This window comes from Molothrus aeneus, chromosome 1 (assembly GCF_037042795.1).
Source record: "Molothrus aeneus isolate 106 chromosome 1, BPBGC_Maene_1.0, whole genome shotgun sequence".
Lineage (NCBI taxonomy): Eukaryota > Metazoa > Chordata > Aves > Passeriformes > Icteridae > Molothrus > Molothrus aeneus.
In genome coordinates this window covers 30,697,874-30,718,416 of record NC_089646.1, presented here as the reverse complement: position 1 = coordinate 30,718,416, position 20,543 = coordinate 30,697,874, and the positions used below count along the sequence as shown (strand labels likewise).

The 20,543-nt window shown below is 37.5% G+C and overlaps 1 protein-coding gene across 5 annotated transcripts in view; it reads right to left on the bottom strand.

The window, feature by feature from the left end:
• The window catches only part of HDAC9 (histone deacetylase 9), a 457,531-nt gene that overhangs the window by 198,599 nt on the left and 238,389 nt on the right, over window positions 1–20,543 (bottom strand). For all 5 annotated transcript variants that reach the window (XM_066554161.1, XM_066554142.1, XM_066554170.1 and 2 more), the window contains 3 exons: window positions 7,839–7,967; window positions 5,867–5,982; window positions 70–192 (listed from right to left, as the gene is read on the bottom strand). In XM_066554161.1, the coding sequence (XP_066410258.1) occupies window positions 70–192; window positions 5,867–5,982; window positions 7,839–7,967 (368 nt within the window). The remainder of the gene's footprint in view (window positions 1–69; window positions 193–5,866; window positions 5,983–7,838; window positions 7,968–20,543) is intronic.

Sequence of the window (20,543 nt, the reverse complement as noted above, 5' to 3'; positions counted from 1 at the left end):
AGAGAACAATCAGAAAGTAGGTTTTCTGGAAGCAAACCTATGCAGGAAGGCTTGAGACTGGTCACTTACACTGATTTGAGGTTGTATTGCTGGAAGTCCTAAGGTAATGTTGGGCAGAGAAGGGGATGTGTACAGACTCAACAAGTTCACTGATTCATCCTGTATCAAAAGGCGTTGCTGGGAAACCAGGTGCTGCAATAAAGGGGAAAACCAATGAAAGTTAATCTCCAAGTGTTTTACCTTGGTTATTTTATGCTTTTATTCTGAAATACAGAAAGCCAATTATGTGCCAGTCACTGGTTTGCAGCCCAGTGGAGTTCCAGATACAGAAAATTACTGTCCCTGTGAAAACACTGTTGATAGTTCTTTTCTTAAGAAAACAGCTGATATGTGTCTGTGATTATTCCTTAGTTAGTAAATCAAATTTCCATGGAAAGCTGAATTCTTGAGGATTCCTAGATCATCTTATCAACTTCTCATCAACTAAACATCAGTTCTTCTCATCAACTGGACAGTCACTCCAACAATCTCAGTGGGAATTTATCCAGTGAATTCAGGATTAGATCCAGCTGAATCATGAACAGGGATGTATTAAACCTTCACCACGGTTGTTATGACTTTAGCTGTAAGGTACGAAATGTGGTTTTTAACTAGTCCATGTCTTTTGTTAGCCAGATTATGATATGGGTATGTTTCAGGCACATTATTTATTTCCATTAACATGGAAATTCTGTGTAGAAAGCAAGGCATCTGCCATTTAAAATAACAGACTCTCTCTCTCTCTCTCTGTCTGCATCTATACAAAACCAGCATCCTGTCATCCTTTGATAATGGGATACCCCTCACAGCTTTCCTAATCTGTTCAAGTTAAAATTTTTAACACTTCTTTTGAAGACTTGTGGTATAGTTTTCAAGGACATGGAACTGCTGATATATTTTTAATTACCATAAAATAAAACCAGACATTCTACAAAGATCGCCCTTTTTATTTCCATAGATTAATTGGGAAGAAACATAAAAAGATTACCACATCAGGAATCTTTTTGAAGCCTTTGCCTTTCTGCTTGAACAGTGATATTTTTCAACATGTGGTCTAGTATAGTTGCTTGAATTATATTTTCTGTTTAACTCTTGCTTCCCTCCCAGAACTTTGACTCAATAAGAGCTACAAAGGTCTTATTAGACTTAGGAACTCTGGCATGATATGGTCCCCAAGGGAACAACATCCTTGAAAAAGAATACCCTGTGTAACAGTATGACACAGTGACTGCTTTCTTCCCAAACAAAAAGCATATGGGACTCCAATAATAGACCACCTCCAAGAGGGATACTGCACACTCGGGCTTCGACTAAAGTAAATATAATAACTTGTCAAGCATGTTGTGGGGAGCTGTAGATTTTCCCCCGGACAAACCTGGAATATCAATTAACTCTGTAAAATACTTCGTGCTAATACAATGCAACTTCAGACCATCAATGAAAAGTGGTTAAGCACAAAAACACAGGATGTTATTCCAAAACATAACCTTCCTCATACAGTTTGTTTGGAGATATGACCTATCACTGAGACAATAACAGTAGAAGTCTATCCCTGTAATTTTCTTTTGGTACCTAGGGAATGTCAACAGATAGCATAGGAAACAAAGAAGCTCCACTTGTATATTACATTAATTCCTGGCTAACAGTGTCTTGCCTTGATAACATCCACCTTTGACCATGAATAAATCCAAGTATGGATTTAGTATCAAAACTATGGAAATATTATGGAGGGAGTCTACAAATATTTAAGAGAAAAAGGACACTTTAATGTGCCTCCTATAATATAATCAAATTTGTAGCAACTGCAGCATCGATACAAAGCCACTTGAAAGATTTATGTTTAATATTTGGTTTTTTGTATGCCACTATTACCTTCTAAGATCTGAATTAATCAAAATAACAGTGGCAGGGTGTATAGCAGTAAAACAAACTACCACACTAAGGTCAGGCATGATTTTTTGATCAGGCAGAAACAGTGATGCTATTTACCACAACAGTTTAATGTTGAAAATGGGAGTTTATTAGTAAAAGCATCCTATTTTAATTTCTAATACTGATAATAATCTGTAATTTCCCTTTGGGTATGTGATTGATTTTCTAAAATATTTTCAGGTAATATTATCCTAAGCATCAGTTTAACCTCATCTCCCAGAATAAATGTCCTACCTGCACAGATTAGGGTTCTCTGTGCATCACAGAATCCCAGAATGGGTAAGGTTCAAAGGGAACACTGGATGTCATCTAATCCAACCACCCAGAGGTAGAAATTTGTGATCTCAGCTGCAGCTTTTCTTTTTACACAGTCAACAACATCTTGCAATGGTGGCACACGCAGAAGTTGCCAAGAGAGTAATTTGGCAGCACCATGGCTAAGCTGTGTCCTTGGCAGACATGGTGGCTTGGACTGGCACCTAAATTACCCCCAAAGAGAAACATGCCCTACTTGCTCCTCCCCATACCCGCTCCTTGGGTCCATAGATCCTGCTCACTGATGCTTAAAATAGCTTGTCAACAGAGTTATCCTCTTTCTTAAAATAGAGCACAAGAACTCAGTGTAACAGAGCATGATGATCCACGAGTAACCATGAGCAACCATGCTTTGCTTGTGCTGTGGGACCTGCTGAGAAGCAGGAACACCTTTGTGTGCATTTTTATATACACATTTATAGATTACAAGGGGAAGACAAAATGGTTTAGCTTTAATACTTGTCAGTTGTAGAGCTAATTGTCACAGCTTTCAATATTCACAATTACTTACACTTGTATTTCTTGAGGCTTTTGGGATAATCTTTGAAAAAATTAATTTAGACTCACTTCACATACACTTGACACAAACCTCATCAGCTGGTAAGAAACCTACACATTTTTTCATTGGCTTCTGACAAAGATCACCTCAAGGAGCTGAGTATTAAAAGCATGGGGCTGTGGAGTTGTACTAAACAAATATGTGTTTATCTGTCACATATGTAATTTATGTCTCCTGTATAATCAAGTGTTATTCTAGGAAATACTGCTTTCCAAATCACAAATAGAAGAAAGAAATTGATCTGAAGCCCAGTTACACCAACTGGAAACTTTCCATTGCCTTCAATGGCTTTTGACCAGACCATGAATGCCTAAAATTAATCATTTCACATGACTAAAGCAGGTTGTCCCTCTGAACTCAAGGGACATGCTGTGCAGGGGCTCAATTCTGCTTGCATTTCTCAGGCAAGTAAGATTTAGCCCCAGCACAGCAGGTGACCTGAAAGAGTATGGCATGCTACAGGAGACAAATAGCTACTGCGGTGAACCTTGATGATACTGGAGACAACTGTGCCTAATAAAAACAGGATTTTATTTATAAGGTGCAATTAAAATCCTGAGTTCAACTTTCAAGTTTCATATAATGAGACCAGTGTTTTAACAAATGGTAGTGAAAGTACCATTAAGGGAACCCTGATAGTAAAAGATTATCCACAAAGCTGCAGCATGTGCAGTGCACCTTTGTTCATTCAAAAAATTGTAACTGTCTACCCACCAGACTGTCTGCTCCAGAGAGTAAACCACTTAAAAGTCTCACTATTCCAGTGGATGTGGTAAAAATACTTTAAAAATCTGTTTCATTACTGATAATGCTCTAATTCTGTCCCTGCACTGGAGTGTAATCATTTATAGTACTGACTCATGTTTTACTGGTAAATGACTCTGTCATAGCAACCTGTTTTTCCCCAGCAAAAAGTGTTTAATTTGCTGCCATGAAAACCACGGCCATCCACCCACTCAGATATGAGCACAACACTTACTGCAAATGTCACAAAAACGATTATGAAACAACAGCCATGTGAGTCATATGGGATTGCAGAAAAACAAGTGATATTTTGGGTGATTTTGGAACACTCAGCCTATTATTAGAAACTTCTGTACTTTGTGAATTGGATTAAAAATTGATTAGCTGCATAGCCTTTGAGAACTGGCTAACACTGAAAGAGATATGTAGGAGTTTGGCTGCTGTTAAACTACCAAAGAAAATCCCACTGAAATAAGAATCACTGAAGCTGATATTTATGGAAAATGTTTGAACCCACAGGACCACAGTACTGAGAGTCAAGTAACCAGAGAGGTAAAGAAATCCCCAACTGGATCCAGAAGTGGAAGTCTGTAGTTTCAGTTTCTTAGCACATTTCACCAAGTGAAGTGACTGAAGCCAGCATACAGAGCTCAACTTCTAAAGGAATGTTTTAGGCTTCTTTGAGCATCTTTGAATGAATGTTGGGGTTATAATTTTTTATGTCTGGCACAAAAGTGGCAAATAATATGCAATGTAATGTTCTACTAGCAAACAGAATATAGCTGCTGGTTCTTGCTACAACCTTTCCAAATCTCCCCAGAGACCACCAGCCTGACCAGCCTGTATGTATTTTTGATGGTGCAAGTGTCCAGAAACTGTAACATGCAAAGTCATGAGCACCATGTATCAGTCTGAGACATTACTGCCCTTCCACTTTGTAGAATCCTCAAGTCAGTAAAAGATCCAATTGGATAAGATTTCCTGTTTCATACAGCACATAATAACACCCACATATTACCCAAAATGTTATCTAAAACATTCCCAGTAGTAAAACACACAACTTAATTCCACTGATCTATGTAGGATCTGATCTAATCCTAATGATGGATCTTACTCTGCATCATTTAAATTTCTTTGCAATCACATATGGGGGGCTATGAGACAAGACCACATGTTAGCCATCAATGCAATTTTTTTTTCTTTTTGGTTACGGGCCAGAGAGAGGCTACTAATCAGTGTGCAGAGGTCACCCACCTGCCCCCTGGATCATAGTTCACACACACAATTAATTCATTATGGGGAAAAGTCACTGCTGGAGGTTGAACTGCCCATTCCAGGGGTTTTTTTTAGGTGAATGTCCTGCCACTGACCTGGAGAAATAGCTCCATTAACTAAAACTCTGTTGAATCACATTTTCTTATGCAATTTTTCTAACATAAACAGCATAAAACAACAATTAACAGAAAACCTTGCCATCAAAGCAGGAACTGTGGTAAGTATAGGCTGGATATTGTATATTGTGGAATTTGAGTCTCTCTTAGTCAAATTAGTTTACTATCCCTTTACAATATTGCCCTGGGAAGCATGACTTGGGCATGTCATCTGTGCTAAATGAGGTTTATCACAACTGATTTACCATCTGCATTCCTGTTGTTATAGGCACGTATGTATGAAACAGAATAAGGAGTAGTTAAGATTCCTTCCATTTACAATCTCACTTTACAAAACAAGTGTTCAAGAACTCTGGCATGACATTTACAGTGGTTAAGTATTGCCCTGATAAGGAAACTGAGATACAGTAAAATAAAAGGGAGATGTGACAAGGATTTAGTCACCTAACTCCAATACTGTGATTAAAGAAACCTACTTCAGCATTCATCTGAACCCAGCACCACCTTAGGTCTTATATGTTAGGATCACCAACGCCTAAACCACTGTTCTGTATGCAGGAGTTCTCCATCAGCATTCAGCGCTGAGCACCTCTTTCAGGTCATCCCAGAAGGTAATCTGTAACCAAGTTCCTTTCACAGCTCCCTCCACTCTTCCAGTAGCACTACTGCTACTTTTCCCTGAACTTTTGTTACCATAGAATCTTCTGATACATAGATGCGCCTATGCATCTCATACATAAGGCTATATCACGTATATAACATACTGATGTCAGCCTGTAGTGTCCTGGTATCCCAATTACTCTGCTAGTGAGTATAATCAAATCAAATTTTGCATTTTCTTCAGTCTAGAAACCTGAGCGATTATCTACTCAATAATGAGTCTTACCTCAGCTTGAATGTTAGATGGCAAAACTGAGGTTTCATTTTCTGTTGCACTGCTGGTCGGACCATTGCTTGGGGAACTGGGACCTGATCCAGGGGAGCTGCTACTGACTGAGGATTCTGAAAAACAGATCAAACATACATGAATTTCACTCTGGAAAAGCACACATAATCTTGATTAATTATATAATCTTTATAGCATAGGGCTTTTTTTGCTGTTGAAAAATATCTATTGGTTATACTTTTTACTTACATTAAAGACTCTTGATTCATCTTCCATTTCTTTGGTTTTCTTTTTACAACTAAGAAGGAAAGATATTTGTGATCTTTCCCCTTCTAATCTGTCTGTGTCACATAAGAAGAATTTAGTATTTGTTTTTCCCACAAAGATGGTTATGATACTCAGTATCGGCCAGAGACACTGACACAGAGCTTGTAATGAGTAAAGAAGAGAAACTCTTTCTTTTTCAATTGTGAAGAGTCCTGGCTCTGTGAGAGATGAGGCCTACTGCCATCCTTTCTGTCTAGGAAGGGGATGAGCCCATTGTGGACCAATTATTACATACACAAGTACTAATGGCAAAATACACACCTTCATTACATCTTTGGTACAAATATGAACAAATATTTACAGTATGTAAAGACATTAAAATAGGATTTGAAAAGCTGCATGCTATCTTGACTTAAAATGTCCCAAGTTCTGTCTAAGACAAAGGGGGAGAGGATGACCTCATTGTATGTTGTTGTATTGAGTTACTCTAATTCTACACTGATATAAATTATATATATGTAATGGAAACAGCTAAGGTTAAAAATTGAAGAGAAACCCACTAGTGGAAGTAACCCTCTTTCGAGGGACAGCTTTCAAATTAAAGCATTCAAGAGGTTGAAGAAATCATTATCTAAATGTGGCAGCAAATATTCTATAGCTACTTCTTTGCTTATTTACTCTCTATGCCTTAGTTCATATGCAAAAATATGTTTTCATTTTGACTGACATCACAGGAGGCTTCCTAGCTGTTACTTGGATGTCTTACTCTTTGATTTATTGAAGTGACTCCATACCCAGCTATACTAACTGGCCATGTAGAAGTTCTTGCACTATATTTTCAATCTGTATCAGAGAAGCAGAGACACACAAACTTAATATTTTCTTTTCTCATTTTTTAAAAATTAAAATAGCACTTTTTGTATAAATAGGCATTTAAATAATGGGCTATTTTTAGCTGAGAGAATAAAAAGCAAGGGGAAAAAGAATTCAGGGAACAATGTTTAACCAGAGTTATAAAATGTCATATAGTTGATATTAATAATTATAACAGCACTCTGAAAGGCTTCAAGACATTGTCAGAGCTAGCAGAGCTTTAGTGTTTCTGCTCTTTCAATGGCATCAGGAAAAGACCTACAGTGATAAATATTTTACTTTATACTTTATTTGTAAGTGTGCAAACTGTAAAAAAATCAGTTAAAATTAAGGAAGTGGATATCAAGAATATCATAGAGGCTTCAGCAAATGGAGTTAATAAATTAGCTGTAGAAAATTATAATCTGGAAATAATTTATCAGAAAAATACTTTATTTAGTAACTTTCATGCTTACATTTACATCTCTGTTCCAGTTTCCCACATGACATACCGTGTAAAGTTGTCACAAGAATTGCACAAACAGGGAAACCAATGTGTTTATTCAAGTTGTATTTTAATTCCATCTTGGTGTGACATAATTCTGATATATCCAGTGAATTCAGATATGTGTCTTATAGACTAGTAACAGTTGATTGCATAAAGATATGTCCTGATCACCTGAAAAAGCCACAAATCTACTAAATATCAATGCAAAGTCAAAGCAAGAATGGTCCGGACGAGGTCAAACACTGTAAATGCTCATTTCATTTAGCAAACAGTTTCAATCCTGAAGTACCATCACTATTCTGTGAGCTGTGGCATCTGATGCAGAATTTCCCCATCCTTACTCACCTGTCACCTCGAAAAGACGCTTCTTGAATGAACTGACGTTTCCATCCTTCCTCCTGAGCAAAGGACTGCTTCTCCTTTCTGTCACCTTTTGTTTTAATCTTGAACGTACCTTCAAATTGGGCTCTGAAGCTGGAAATGAAGAGAAGAAAAGATGTGACTACAAACGCAATTCCTGGCTTGTGTCAGACACCACTGACTCTCTAGGACCTAACCTGGTCCAAGGAGGGCTTGGAGGCAGAGATTTTACTGCCCAACCTTCTCAGTCATCCTGTTGCTCCTCATACAACTTCATTTTAGATTGCAAGCTAGGAAAGAGAGCTGAAGTGCTTGGGATCCCAGCATTTTTCTCATTCCATTGCAACTTTGAAGTTACCCATAAATTATTGCTACTACCATATGTATTAATAATAAATGAATGCAAATTTAATTTACATTATTTTTATCTCTCTTGTAGGTGAAAACTTGGAAAACACATATTGAAACTTGGAACGTTATAACTGGATTAAGCTTAATTGCAGAAACAGAGATTAGCCTCCACTGGCGCCTTTTGATTTCTCTGAGAAATATAAATTACAACAAGCCCTGCTGGCAGAACATTTCTTGGTCAGCAATTTTAGGCCCAGAACTAAAGTGTTTTCTGAGTAACACACCAAACAACTAGATTTATGACAGTGTCCTAAGAACATTGACAGAGAAAAATATATGCTCTGAAAATGGAGAAGTAGGGTTGATTCCCAGAAAACCTAGGATTATATTTAATGCACCTTGGGCAAGTTCCACCTTTGTTTCCTTAATGGATACAGTCTTTTCATATGAAGGCCAGCTCTGCTGTGCTTTTTATTTTGTAGGATTTTTAGCACAATAAAGTGTATCATGTAGTCATTGATTTGTTCATCAAATAAACAGACTGCTATCAAACTGCTAAGAGCTAGTGAGGGGCGATTGTGGAAGAGAATTTGTTTATATTTCCCTTTCTGGAACTGAGGGTTGGCTAAGCAATATCTCAAAATAGAGAAAGCCAAAAACTAGGGTCAGCTTTCTCTCCTATGCACAGACTTAAACCCAGCCTCAAAGAAGCAGCAAGAGTTAGCAGAAAAAACCAAAATACATTTTATCTTCACTCAATTCAGAATTACACCATTTGTCACTTTGGGGCAGAAACTCAGCCCTACACTTCTAATACTAGTCCTTTCCCTCATGTCACATTGCACATCTTTTTTCCTTCTGTCCCACCTGTTCTCTCAGGGGTGGGGAGGCTAGAAATGGTCACTGGAAGGCAAGGGGGCTGCACCTCACTGCAGAGCTGCTGTGACCAGCAGTACCTGCTGTCACACGCTGACCTTTGTCACGTACTGCATTGCATGTGGCAAGGGCTGCCCTCTGAACACCCTGTGCCTTAAATACATTTCAGACCAAGATACACAGACTAGAACAGCACTGGAAATCTTTAATAATAGACCTATTAACTAGAAATTTATTTTTATCACCTACTACCACTCTTAAGATGAAAGGTTCTAACAATGAAGTACAGATGACTTGTTCACTATCTCAGATACCATTTGAAATGAAATTGAAAATATAAAATATGATAATGGGCTATGACTACAGTATATGCTATCACCACAGATCTCACCAGCTGTGATGACATTTAAAAGAAAAGGCATTCACTCCTTTTGCACTTACATTTATTTCCAGTTCTACTATTCTGTACTTTTAAGAATGAGGACAGTATGTATGTACACATTCTGTCTGTGCATCTGTGACAGATGAATGTGATACAAATCCTCTGCAACAGTCACTGGAGAAATTCTCCACTCCTATGTAAATGTTTCATGCTCAGTCACAGCAATTCCCTTTCTATTTTTACCAAATTCTCATCACATTCTGCATCTGAATCCATCATATAAGCACAGACAACAAATCTTAAAGTAAATTTATGAATTTATGAAGATGCATGAAAAACAGTAATATTTTTAAAATGGAAATAATCAATTTTAATATTAAATGGCATGGAGGATAGTGGTTTTAAAATTATAAAATAAACCCCACAATACAAATCAAAGCTAACATTTGAAGAGTGTTTGCTTCAAATTCTGGCTTTCCTGATTTTTCTCCCTGAGACACTGCCAGCTCCTAACATAGTACTTACTAGGACCCAATGGCTAGGAAAATGAATTCTGGTTTCAGTGGACAAAACATACAAATCTAAGCAATTTGAGGATATCTGGTTGAATGAAAAAAATGTAGAACTGAACACTGGTTTCTTGATTCCCAGCAGTAGCTGAGGCATTGGCTTGGGGTGTGACTGCAGAGAACACTGACCCACCCGGCTCCACAAGGCTGGGGCAGAATTATTGCTCATTGCAAGAGGTATGGATCACCACAGTAATCCTGTGTGCTTCAGTGCACTCCTACATGAGGGCAGTAATAAGACATCTATTATTTTCAACTCTCTTCTGACACATAAAAAGGCAAAATTAAATATTTTAAGCTTCAAATATGGTGCTGTGGATTGTAATTATAAACATATACATGTATATACACACTGACTGCCTCAAAGCACATATGTAAGATCATTTAGAAACTGTTTTAGTCCTTTAAACTCTGAAATATGATCATTAGCAATGTGAAAAAAGTGAAAATAAAATTTTCAAACCTTTTTTTTTTAAATTAGATTGTTCCCCTAGTATTTGCAAGACACTTGGAAAGTCTTGATAGCAAATGGCCCAGAATTATAATTAATTTGCCTTATGTTTCAAATGAGTATTTGGCTCAGTACTTTAAGAAGTGGTTCTAGAGAGGGGTAATATTCAAAAGTACTGTTTTGCATTAGCCACCCTGTAAGTATTTTTACTGTACATTATTTGCTCCTTTGCTCAGCTTAATTAATCCATTGCCACAGCTGACTATGTTCATCTCCATGGGGAAAATTGTCACATGGGGAGTCAATGCCAAAAAACTTTTGAGGCTTAAGATTTACTCCCTAGCTTGCTGCAGAGTAGCTTTCTCAAGCAGTAAGAAGTAACTTTTTTGCTACAGTAGTACCACAAAATTATTGAAAAGACCATCAGGGAATCTATATGGTGATTCAACCATGAACCAAGACACTGACACAGCAAGAAAATGAATGCATGTGGCTAACTTGATATACCCTAGCCATCCCACTGGGGTCCAGAACTCAAAACTAGATTAATTCTACCCCAAAAAGCAGACATTCTGTATCTCACCTTCCTGAGGAAAAGAGGCCTCTCTAAGTGCTGGAGGTGTGGAATGATGTGGGTTTTGCTGTGTTTGATGACTCCAGCTGTAGTGGACTGAATCATCTGACCAAGGAGCCCAAATGCCACAGACGAGAAAAACAAGAGCACATGGCCAGGAATTTGGCCATGAGAATGAGGAACACAGCATGACAAATTTTCATGGCAGCAGTCTGGTTGGTTGGGCTGTGAATCTAAAATCTTACTAAGAAACAGTAAATAGCTGATATTGGTTTAGTTGGTCTCTGTTTAGCAAACCTCTTTGCTCCACAAATCTTTGCACTTCTATTATATTTAGCATTTTGGAACAAGTAATAATCAATTTACACTTGGAGAAAGTGAACATACATTATTTGAAAGTGTCTTGTTGCAAAGAAAACAAAAAGACACAGCTCTTTTCTCTGAAGGCCATCAAAGCCCATGTCATTGTTCTCAATGGAATCAGGTGGTACCCACTTGAGTGATCTACTTCAGAGGATTTCAGGAAAGACTACTCTGAAAATGACTTTTTTATGTAAATGTAGCATAATTTGGAATAATGAGATGTTGCAGTAATATGGCTTGTTCAGTTTTATTGCTATTACCTGGCTTATTCTCTTTGTAGTGCTGGTAATTATGGACTGACGTTGATCTTTAAATTATTATAAGTGGGAAACAGATATGAAAGACACAGAAAGGATTAGTTTAAACAACAGCAGAAGATATCACAGGCAATCAAAGGATTGGTTGCATAACATTTTGCCGTGACTTGTAATTGTGTCTAGAGAACAAAGAACTTTGGCTGTTGGTGAAGGAGAAAGTGTCTGAATTAATTTTCTTATATTTTACAGTGGCTTCATAGAGGAAGAAAGAATAAAGTAACTGCATTGTTAAAAATGGGAAATATACAGGCTTCTATGTAGGTACACATTAATTTCATCACATGAGCTATCACTGATAGATGAAACAAACTAGTCTCTCCTAAGAAACATGATGCTCAAATACAAGCAAAGAGATAGGAAAATGATTCAGTGAAGTCATTACATCCTATACTCCACTCTGCTTAATATTAGCAATTTGCAGATTCTAGCATTAAATAATATAGCCTGGGGCCAGATTGCTCCCAAATGAGCTGAGGTTTTCTTGACAGGGCTTTTCTTCACTGTTTCTTTTTATTAAACATACAGAGATATTTAAGAAGGAATGAAAATCCTTTTTATGCATGGGGAGAAGACATATATGAAGAGAATGTAAAAGACAATAATGCACTACTTTCTGATGGTTCCTGGAACACAGTAGTACTTTTGTATCAGAAGAGTGTGTGCTAACTTCAAATCAGCATTTAATGAAGCCAGGCAGGAAATGGGGGATGGGAGAGGGTGCATAGCAAGCAGGTCCTCATCTTGAGGCTAAAGCCCTATATACAAGCCTGAAGAACAGAAAGTGAGCTTTTGTCCAGATTCCTAAAGGCTCTAAAGTGAAAGCATTTCCTTTTCCTCACAAGCAAGCTGGCTTAGAAAAGCTGTGGGGCAGTTGAGGTAAATGATGCTAAATTTGACTAAAAAGATTCCAACACCAGCATGAGCAACAGCAGCGAAACTGACATCCTACTCAAGAAAGATAAATTGTCCACCATTGCCCAGGCATCAACTGTTATCACTAAGATCCTTTTTAAAACAGCAACCTGAACTTCCCTAACATAATTAGGTCACCAGAAAAAATTAAAAACAAAAGACTTCAAGATCTTCAAGCAAATCTTCACAGGTATTCTCTATTTCTTTAGCTATAGTTTTTTTAAGCTGTGAAGAGTTATATGTACCAATTTGAATATATTCTACACTGTACTCCATGCAGGAGTTTTTTTCTGGCTCATATCTAACAAGTATGAGTAACTGAATACAGAGTCAAGAAATCTGTTTATTCACACCACACAGGTTGCTTTTTTTAATACTATTGTCTAGAGACTCACGTACAGACAAGGATTTTGTGCTGTACAACACACAGCCATAACACTCCATGCCTAAGATAGCTCAAAGTTACACCACAAAATGATGATGTGTGGGTACAGGCCATCAGAACTGCAAAACAAACATTAAGATGACACTGGTTAGCACAATGGGGGTATTGCTGTCACCGCTGGTTTATCCTTTCTCATGTTTCTTTCTAGCACTCTGGTAATTGAATATTTTCAAGAAGATACTGCATGTGGATAATGAGATAACTTGGAAATTTCTGTTGTAATTTATCCTGAAGCAGGAGGGGCAGAATTGGATAAAAACACACTGTGAAGAGATCCTCATTTTGTCAGGTCCATTGCATAGCTCAACAGGTTCCTGGGTGCTGTGGGCTCCCAGTCACCCTGGCAATAAAAATAAATAATAAAGCAGCCTACCTGCCTATGCTATGCCAGGACCTGGAGACCAAGGAAAAGGTCAAATCCCACATTAATACTGCAACAAAACCAACCAGAACAGTCATATCTTGGGCTCCTAAGAAGCTGGTCTGAAAGTTGTGGGCTAAGAAGAAATTCCCAGTTTCCCCTACAGCTGAGGGAGGCAGAATCAAATGCACAAGACAGCCCTAAGCACCATCAGAAAGGATAAACACGAAGATAATCTGGGCTTCTTCAGCAAAACTATGGTTGCAACCAAAGCCTGGCAGAAAGCCAGAGCGGCAGAGAGACATAAGTCAGGGACAAAAGCTGTTTCCATCTTCCTCAGCTGCTTTGTGAAGAGTTGTGAATGAGTCCTGAGAGACCTGGTGATCCACAGCCTTTACGGCACGTGGTTCTCACAATCATGTAACTATTCTCTGCTCTGAATGAAGTTTCTGATTGCTGCTCTGCCTTCCTGTAGGCAGCCACAGAGTGCTTCAGCCACCTCCACATGATTATATAAAGCATAGGCAAGATGAGTGGTGCCTCTTTGTCTTCATACATGACTGACTGACATGTGCAGTAGAAGGCCACATCCCACTGGAAGACAATATTGGACAATGTAACACATGGACCTTCTCCCCACTGGATGACAGACTAGAAGATGGTAGCAATTTGCAGGTAGTATAATTCTGTGGGTTCAATGACTTCTCAATTCTGGTTATTGAAAATGCCACTTCTGAAAGAGTTTTAAATTAGATTAATGAGAGTGAAAGCTATTTACACATGCCCTCTAAAGCTCTTCCAAGAACTACATGGACTTGACTGCTGGGTGGTCCCAACAAGGCAGGAGAACCAGATACAGCAGTACAGGATGGAGATGCTTTGTTTTTCTGGCTTGCATCACCTAATGTGTTTTCAGGATCTACTGAAACCGTTTCCTGTACTACCATTCACTTTATTGGGAGTGCTGGTCATATGTGAAACCCTTTAGTCCTTTGCTTTATTTTACTTCTGTAAAAGGTAGAATGCTTTATTTTTTCAGACTAAGGTAAATATCCATGCCCTAAATAAAAAAACAGGTTTAGTGAAACACATGGTAAAAGAGCTAATTAGATTAGAGGGGATCTTCTAGCCCTTCTGCTCTCTTCAGGCTAAGGAAACTAATTTAACAAGATTAGAAAATTTTCATTAATTTTCTAAAGCAGGTTCAAAAATTAAATAGTCACTGAAGCTACTTTAAATATCTAACTTTTCTTTGTTATTCACTGCAGTCTGTATGAAACATAAAATATTTGTTTCATTATCTATGCAAACAAACATTATCTTTCTAGGCACAATTTATTGAGTTAGATGTAGAAATTACTTATTGTACTGCTTGGATTTAGCCAAAATTGGAGATCTTGAATATCTGAACAGTATGATGTATTATTTCCTGTTGATATATGTTCTTTGTGTAACCTATAAGGCAAAAGAACAGGTCTCTCAATAGAATTTTTAATAAATCTGGGGTTTTAGCAAAGAAAGAGCATCTCCTTGCATTTGCACCACAGGGTTCTGCAGCAGTTTCAAGAAGGCTATGGTTTTACTGGGCCTTATGAATCCTCGTTACATGTCAAGTCTGCTGAAACCATGACATTTCACTACTATGTCAGGTTCATCTTAATCTTCTTAGAGGTAAAATAATATCCTTTTCAAATAATAAGTAGGGGATTAAAAAGCAAATACTACTATACTGGCTTGAACCATAGAATTAAGGAATAAGGATAGTTTATAATTAATTTTCATCTTCTCTCCACATCGTCAAATTCTGTAATTTTATTACACCTTTGTAGCACTTTCTGGAGCAAACTAATCTGAGTTCTCAGGAGATGTAGAGGAGAAAAGAAGATGAAACTGGTGCTTGAATAGAGGGTATCCCTCACTTGAATCACAGTAATTCAATAAATAAATTAAGATGTGCATGACAGGCAGTTCTTCTGGTTATGTCTCCACTGGTAATTCTTACCCTTTCTTCTGACCATCTATACCAAGTCAGTTCTAGCTGGGAAGAAGTGATGGGAATACAATATCCTACTTTCTGCAAATACAGCAAATCCCACTCTTCAGTCTAAATCCTCCTCCCAAATCCACTGAATCCCAAGAAAAAATATTCTGTTCAGTGAAGAACTGTCACAGATAATCCCCTAGCCCACAAAGTCAAGGCTTTTGCCATGGTCTCCATTTGACCCCTAGATACATAATCTATTTTTTATAGAATAATCATGTTCATGATTATGTTGTTCCCCAAGCCCTATAAAAGAAGGAACTAGTTCACAGGGTGCTTAAATCCCACAGATTTTAATCTAGGAAACTATCCAGCAGTGATAACTCACTGACATCAGGCAAAAAGTACAGTCCAATATTTCACCAGCCTTCAGAAATTCATGATGAAACACCATCATCTTCTCCCCCAGTTTAACAGGGCATCAGTGTCATCAGTAAATGTGAGCTGGTTAGGTCTAGACTGCTGAATCTGGAGTTGTCCAAAGGCAATAGGGTGCCAAGAAAAAAAAAGCAACCAAAACACAGTATATCTTGCTCTCCTAGCAGATGAAAACCATTGGCCAAGTTCATATCAAAAGCAGGAAGGCAATTCAGCCCCACTGAAGAAAAATGAAGATAAAATTGGCTCCAAAGTTGTTTGGACATTCAAGACACCTTTGTCTTCTTGAACCTCCATAGGCAAGGCCAACTTTGTGAAAGCATCTCCTCATGTTAAGCAAAGTGAGAAGAAAATCCCCACGTTTGAAGTCTTAGTTGTACAACTTCACAACCGTACAGAATTAAAATAAATTTACTTTTAGATAGATTCTTTATGCTCTGGGATATAATTCCAGTCCCCTACAACTTAATTAGCTAAATACACAATGTAACCTTCCATCTGGTAGAGTAATTTAACAAGAATAATTGTGTACCACCATAACTCAACGAGACACTGAGGAAAACCATTGAAATGCTATTTCCTTTCCTTTGGAAGAGAATTATGTACAATTTCAGCATGCTTTGCATTTCTAACAGTTAAAGCCAACAGGGAGGTATCACTCTCATTTATATTACTTTCCCATGAGAAAATCAAAAGCAAAGTACAAAACTTATGCCTTTGCTCATGAATGGCTCTATAATACTCACTTGGCTTTAGCCACAACATGTTATTTGGCAGCTAAACCCCCTAATTAGAGTTGTGGGTTTGAATAGATTTTTCAGTGAAACTATGTTTTGCAGGATTTTGGAGAAGTGCAGTGTTTGCTAACCGATATCTTCTATTTTGGATGATCCCATACCATGTGATTTCCACTTCTCACTTCTCTGTTTTTCATCTTTAGATGTTCTTTACTTATCTAAAATTTTTCAACTGTTCCTGCTCTAGATACAGTGGAAGAAAATTTCTAGTCCTACTGAAATCAAACTGGACAGTTTCTACAGACTTCAAAGAGTCTCAAATTTTATATGCAGTATTTTGTAACTTATTTATCCAGAGGGAATAAGCTTTGAAATACCCATTAAAACATTCCACTTTGTTTTCAATGGACATTATGCTCTTAAAATGCTTTAGATTTTAGGACTGCTCCCTGTTGCTTATTGAAGGGGTTTCTTTAGGTTCAAAAGTCAAAAAGGTGTCTAGTATCTGATTACTTGCTTATCAAAAAGTTATGCAAGGCACTTCTTAATGCTAATTTTAAAGCATTTTTGAAAACAGTGCAAGAAAGCTTTTATGTACTCACATGAAGCAGAACTTCATAATTCAATTTTGGCTATACACTGGTCAGTAAAAGAACTAAGACAGTGTTTTGATCAAGATTGTATAATTAGTTTCATTATGAAAAAGGGTTGGTAGTGTCATAAAATAATTACTGGCAAAACAGAACATGACAATATATACATGGAGTGGGATTTTTGCTAAAAACAAAAGACAATCTGGAAACTAAGTAAATTTTTTATCCACTCACAAAAAATTTTGTTTCTGCACTTAAAAATGAATGTTAAAAAAATACATCAGAGGAATAACCTTCCACTGATGGGAAGACTATGATGGTCTTCATTAGAATCATTCTGGTGATGACTCCTGTTGAACCCTGGTGCAGGCCCTGGCAGCTTTCATGATACCAAAGCATACCTACACGAGTTCTTTTCTCTTTGACAGTGTCATTAAGCCTACCCTAGCACTCATTTTTATTTAGTTTTAAGATATCTCAAATAAATTCTCCTCTAAATTGAGCTCAATCAGAATAACAGGACATCTCTCCTCAGCCCCAGCTCTGATGGGCTGGAGACACGAGCAGGCCCACACTGTAGCTACAACCACATCACATTTCCCAGGGCCTGGACACCAGCTTGGCCTCTTCATTACATGAATCCGGGACCTTTGCCTTCGATTCAGCCTGCAATTGCAAGTGGAAGCTTTTTCTCTTTCTAAAAATTCCTACTACTAATTACATGCTCTGAACTTATTGATACTGAATATGGGAAGGCTGAAAATGTTTGGTGAAGAGGAGTCAAGATCAGGGTACCTTTCCTCCTTCTCACTGTGATAAGTACTGATTTCTTCTGAGCACATTACCTAGTCCAAATTTGTCGAGATGGTTCACCAGTCCAGGAAAATATGGAGTCTGGAGAGGCAGGAATGCTTAGCATCCCTGGAAAATGGGATAAAATTAGGAGAATCATATGTTTGCCTCATTTCCCTGCTTCAATAAACAAATTACCTCTCCCATGTATTGTTCTTGCTCATAAATTCAGAGAAAAATAGCACTTCTCTCCACTGAGATGGACCTCCTCATTTTGGCAGACATGGTAATTGAGGGTTTGGTATACTCCAAGGTTGGGTTTTTTTTAAATAAAAACCAAAAGAAAGCCAGCTTTTTCATATACTGTTACATCACAAAGAATGTTTTTCCTAGAAAATGCAAACAGAAATAAAATTTGGTGGCACAAAAGGGGGAAGGAGAGAAACCTTCACACACAAAATGTTTTTCTTCTGATCTTCAACTGCTACAGTAAATTACTGTCACTAAGCGCACAAAGTACAGTAAGGAAATATTCTAATTAATTTCTTTTCTTAAAAATTACGTCTGCTGAGTTCTCATTCAGGAATCTTTCATTCTCATTTACACAAGAGCTACACTGTTATTCTACTGCCTAATCAGGTTAACTTAATATGGGTTTTACAGAGTGATCATCATGGCTGTGCAGGGCAAACTTCTTCCTCTCTTTCATCATAATATTAAACAATCCTTCATCTCCTCTTTTTTCCTGTATGGAATTACACAACTTCTCCCATCCAAGGAAGAACCTTGTACTATTTGTTATTTTAAAAAAATCCTACGCTGTGTTTCCATTGAATATGTTTCCAATTTTTGGAAAGTGAGCTACAAACATCTTCTCAAATTGTTACACTGTAAGAGATGTTCAGATCCCTAAGCACAATGCAAGTTGTAAGCCTACAACTCCATCTGCAAAGAAGGATTCAACTGGCACAAAATCAAAATAAATAGAAATACTGATTGACATTCCCATTCTTCCATGATTGTGCTAAACTCAGGAAAGAAAAAACAGTTCATACTTGATATGATGATGTCCCCAGGAATTTCTTCAAAAAAAAAAAGAAAACATAATGCAGAAATTCCATCTACAGCACCATAAAAAAAAGTATACAGCTTTGGCCAGAGAGCTAACCCTTGTTGGAACTTACTGGCTTTTGCTGGTTTGTATAAACACTTTTATATAAAAAGTGAAATTTTAAAGATTGGAGAAAGTGCAAATGTTAGGGTCATTTGCCAGAATTTCTGCATTTTGAAAAGGTAAAAGAAAAAATAGAAAAAAAATTTGAAAAGCTCTTCTACCGTACCAAACCCATGTTGCTTATTGTGCTTTGTATCCTCATAAAGAGGACAATATTTTCCTGGACAGATAGTCACAGACAAGAGGAGCTCAACAAGCAAAAGTTCCCCTTATTAAATGATCAGATTTTCAAAAGTACATGGCTCCCATCAGAGCTCTTAAAAAAGTCAGTATGAATTTCAAAAGTGTTCAGTAATAGGGAGGTATTTTCAAACCTCTCTGGGTAATTTAGACACATTAGTCTCATTGAAAGTTAATGAGCCATGTGCTGCTTAAGATTTTGGGTGCTTTGCAGAAAACACATTACAGCTAGTAACCATGGTGCAAGTTTTGGGGATTTTGAAAATTTGGTCTTATGCTCTTTACACTGAATTCTGCTCGTAGCTACAGACGTGTAGCTTCTCATGGTGTATTTATCTATCCAGTGAAGCAATAGCTCCCCTTGCTCTACTCTTTTCAAAGTCTGTCAACACCAAGCATCTGAATGCAGCTGTGCAAAGAGTTGCATACCCTGGCCTCTAGCCCCTAGGACAGTCCCAATCCTCCATGCAGCTAAACTTTCTGAAGCCCACTGCTGACAACTTCTGCTGCATCTTGTACAGAAAGGAACAATCCAGATGGCTGAGACTTGTTGAGTAACCACAGTCACTGCACTAGGATGTTAACTCTGGTACCTAAACATTGACAGAGCAAGACTAAGTCTTTTCCTAGTTATCTAAGCATTCCACCATTCTAGATACTAGAAGTGTAAAAGCTGCAGAAAATATTTTCCTTTGTACCATTCTTTCAGAATTAATATTAAGAAGATTAAAAAGGAGATGTCACTTCAGGACTAATTAGGAAAGATTAAATGGATTACTGAACAAGAAAGTAAGCAAGCAAAATTCATGATTTACTATGCCTGTGTGACACCTGGTGTTTCCTTAGCACTGAAAAACACATTAGGATGTCAGGGAAGAATCATTCAGCTTTGTTTCCCATTAAATCTGATCTCAGAGTACCTGATTCAATCAGGGTTATCTTACAAGAGCATTTTAACAACATTGGAGAAGAGAAATATACCTCTGCATCTTATATTATAAAGATTTTAAAAAAAAAAGTAACCTAAAAAGCAAAACAAAGCTGTAATTAAAAGTCACAACAGGTATTCCTTTCTTAAGGCTGAAAGGAATGTGGGGTCTGCCTTCATATGAATTGCTGACTTCATGCAGGTTC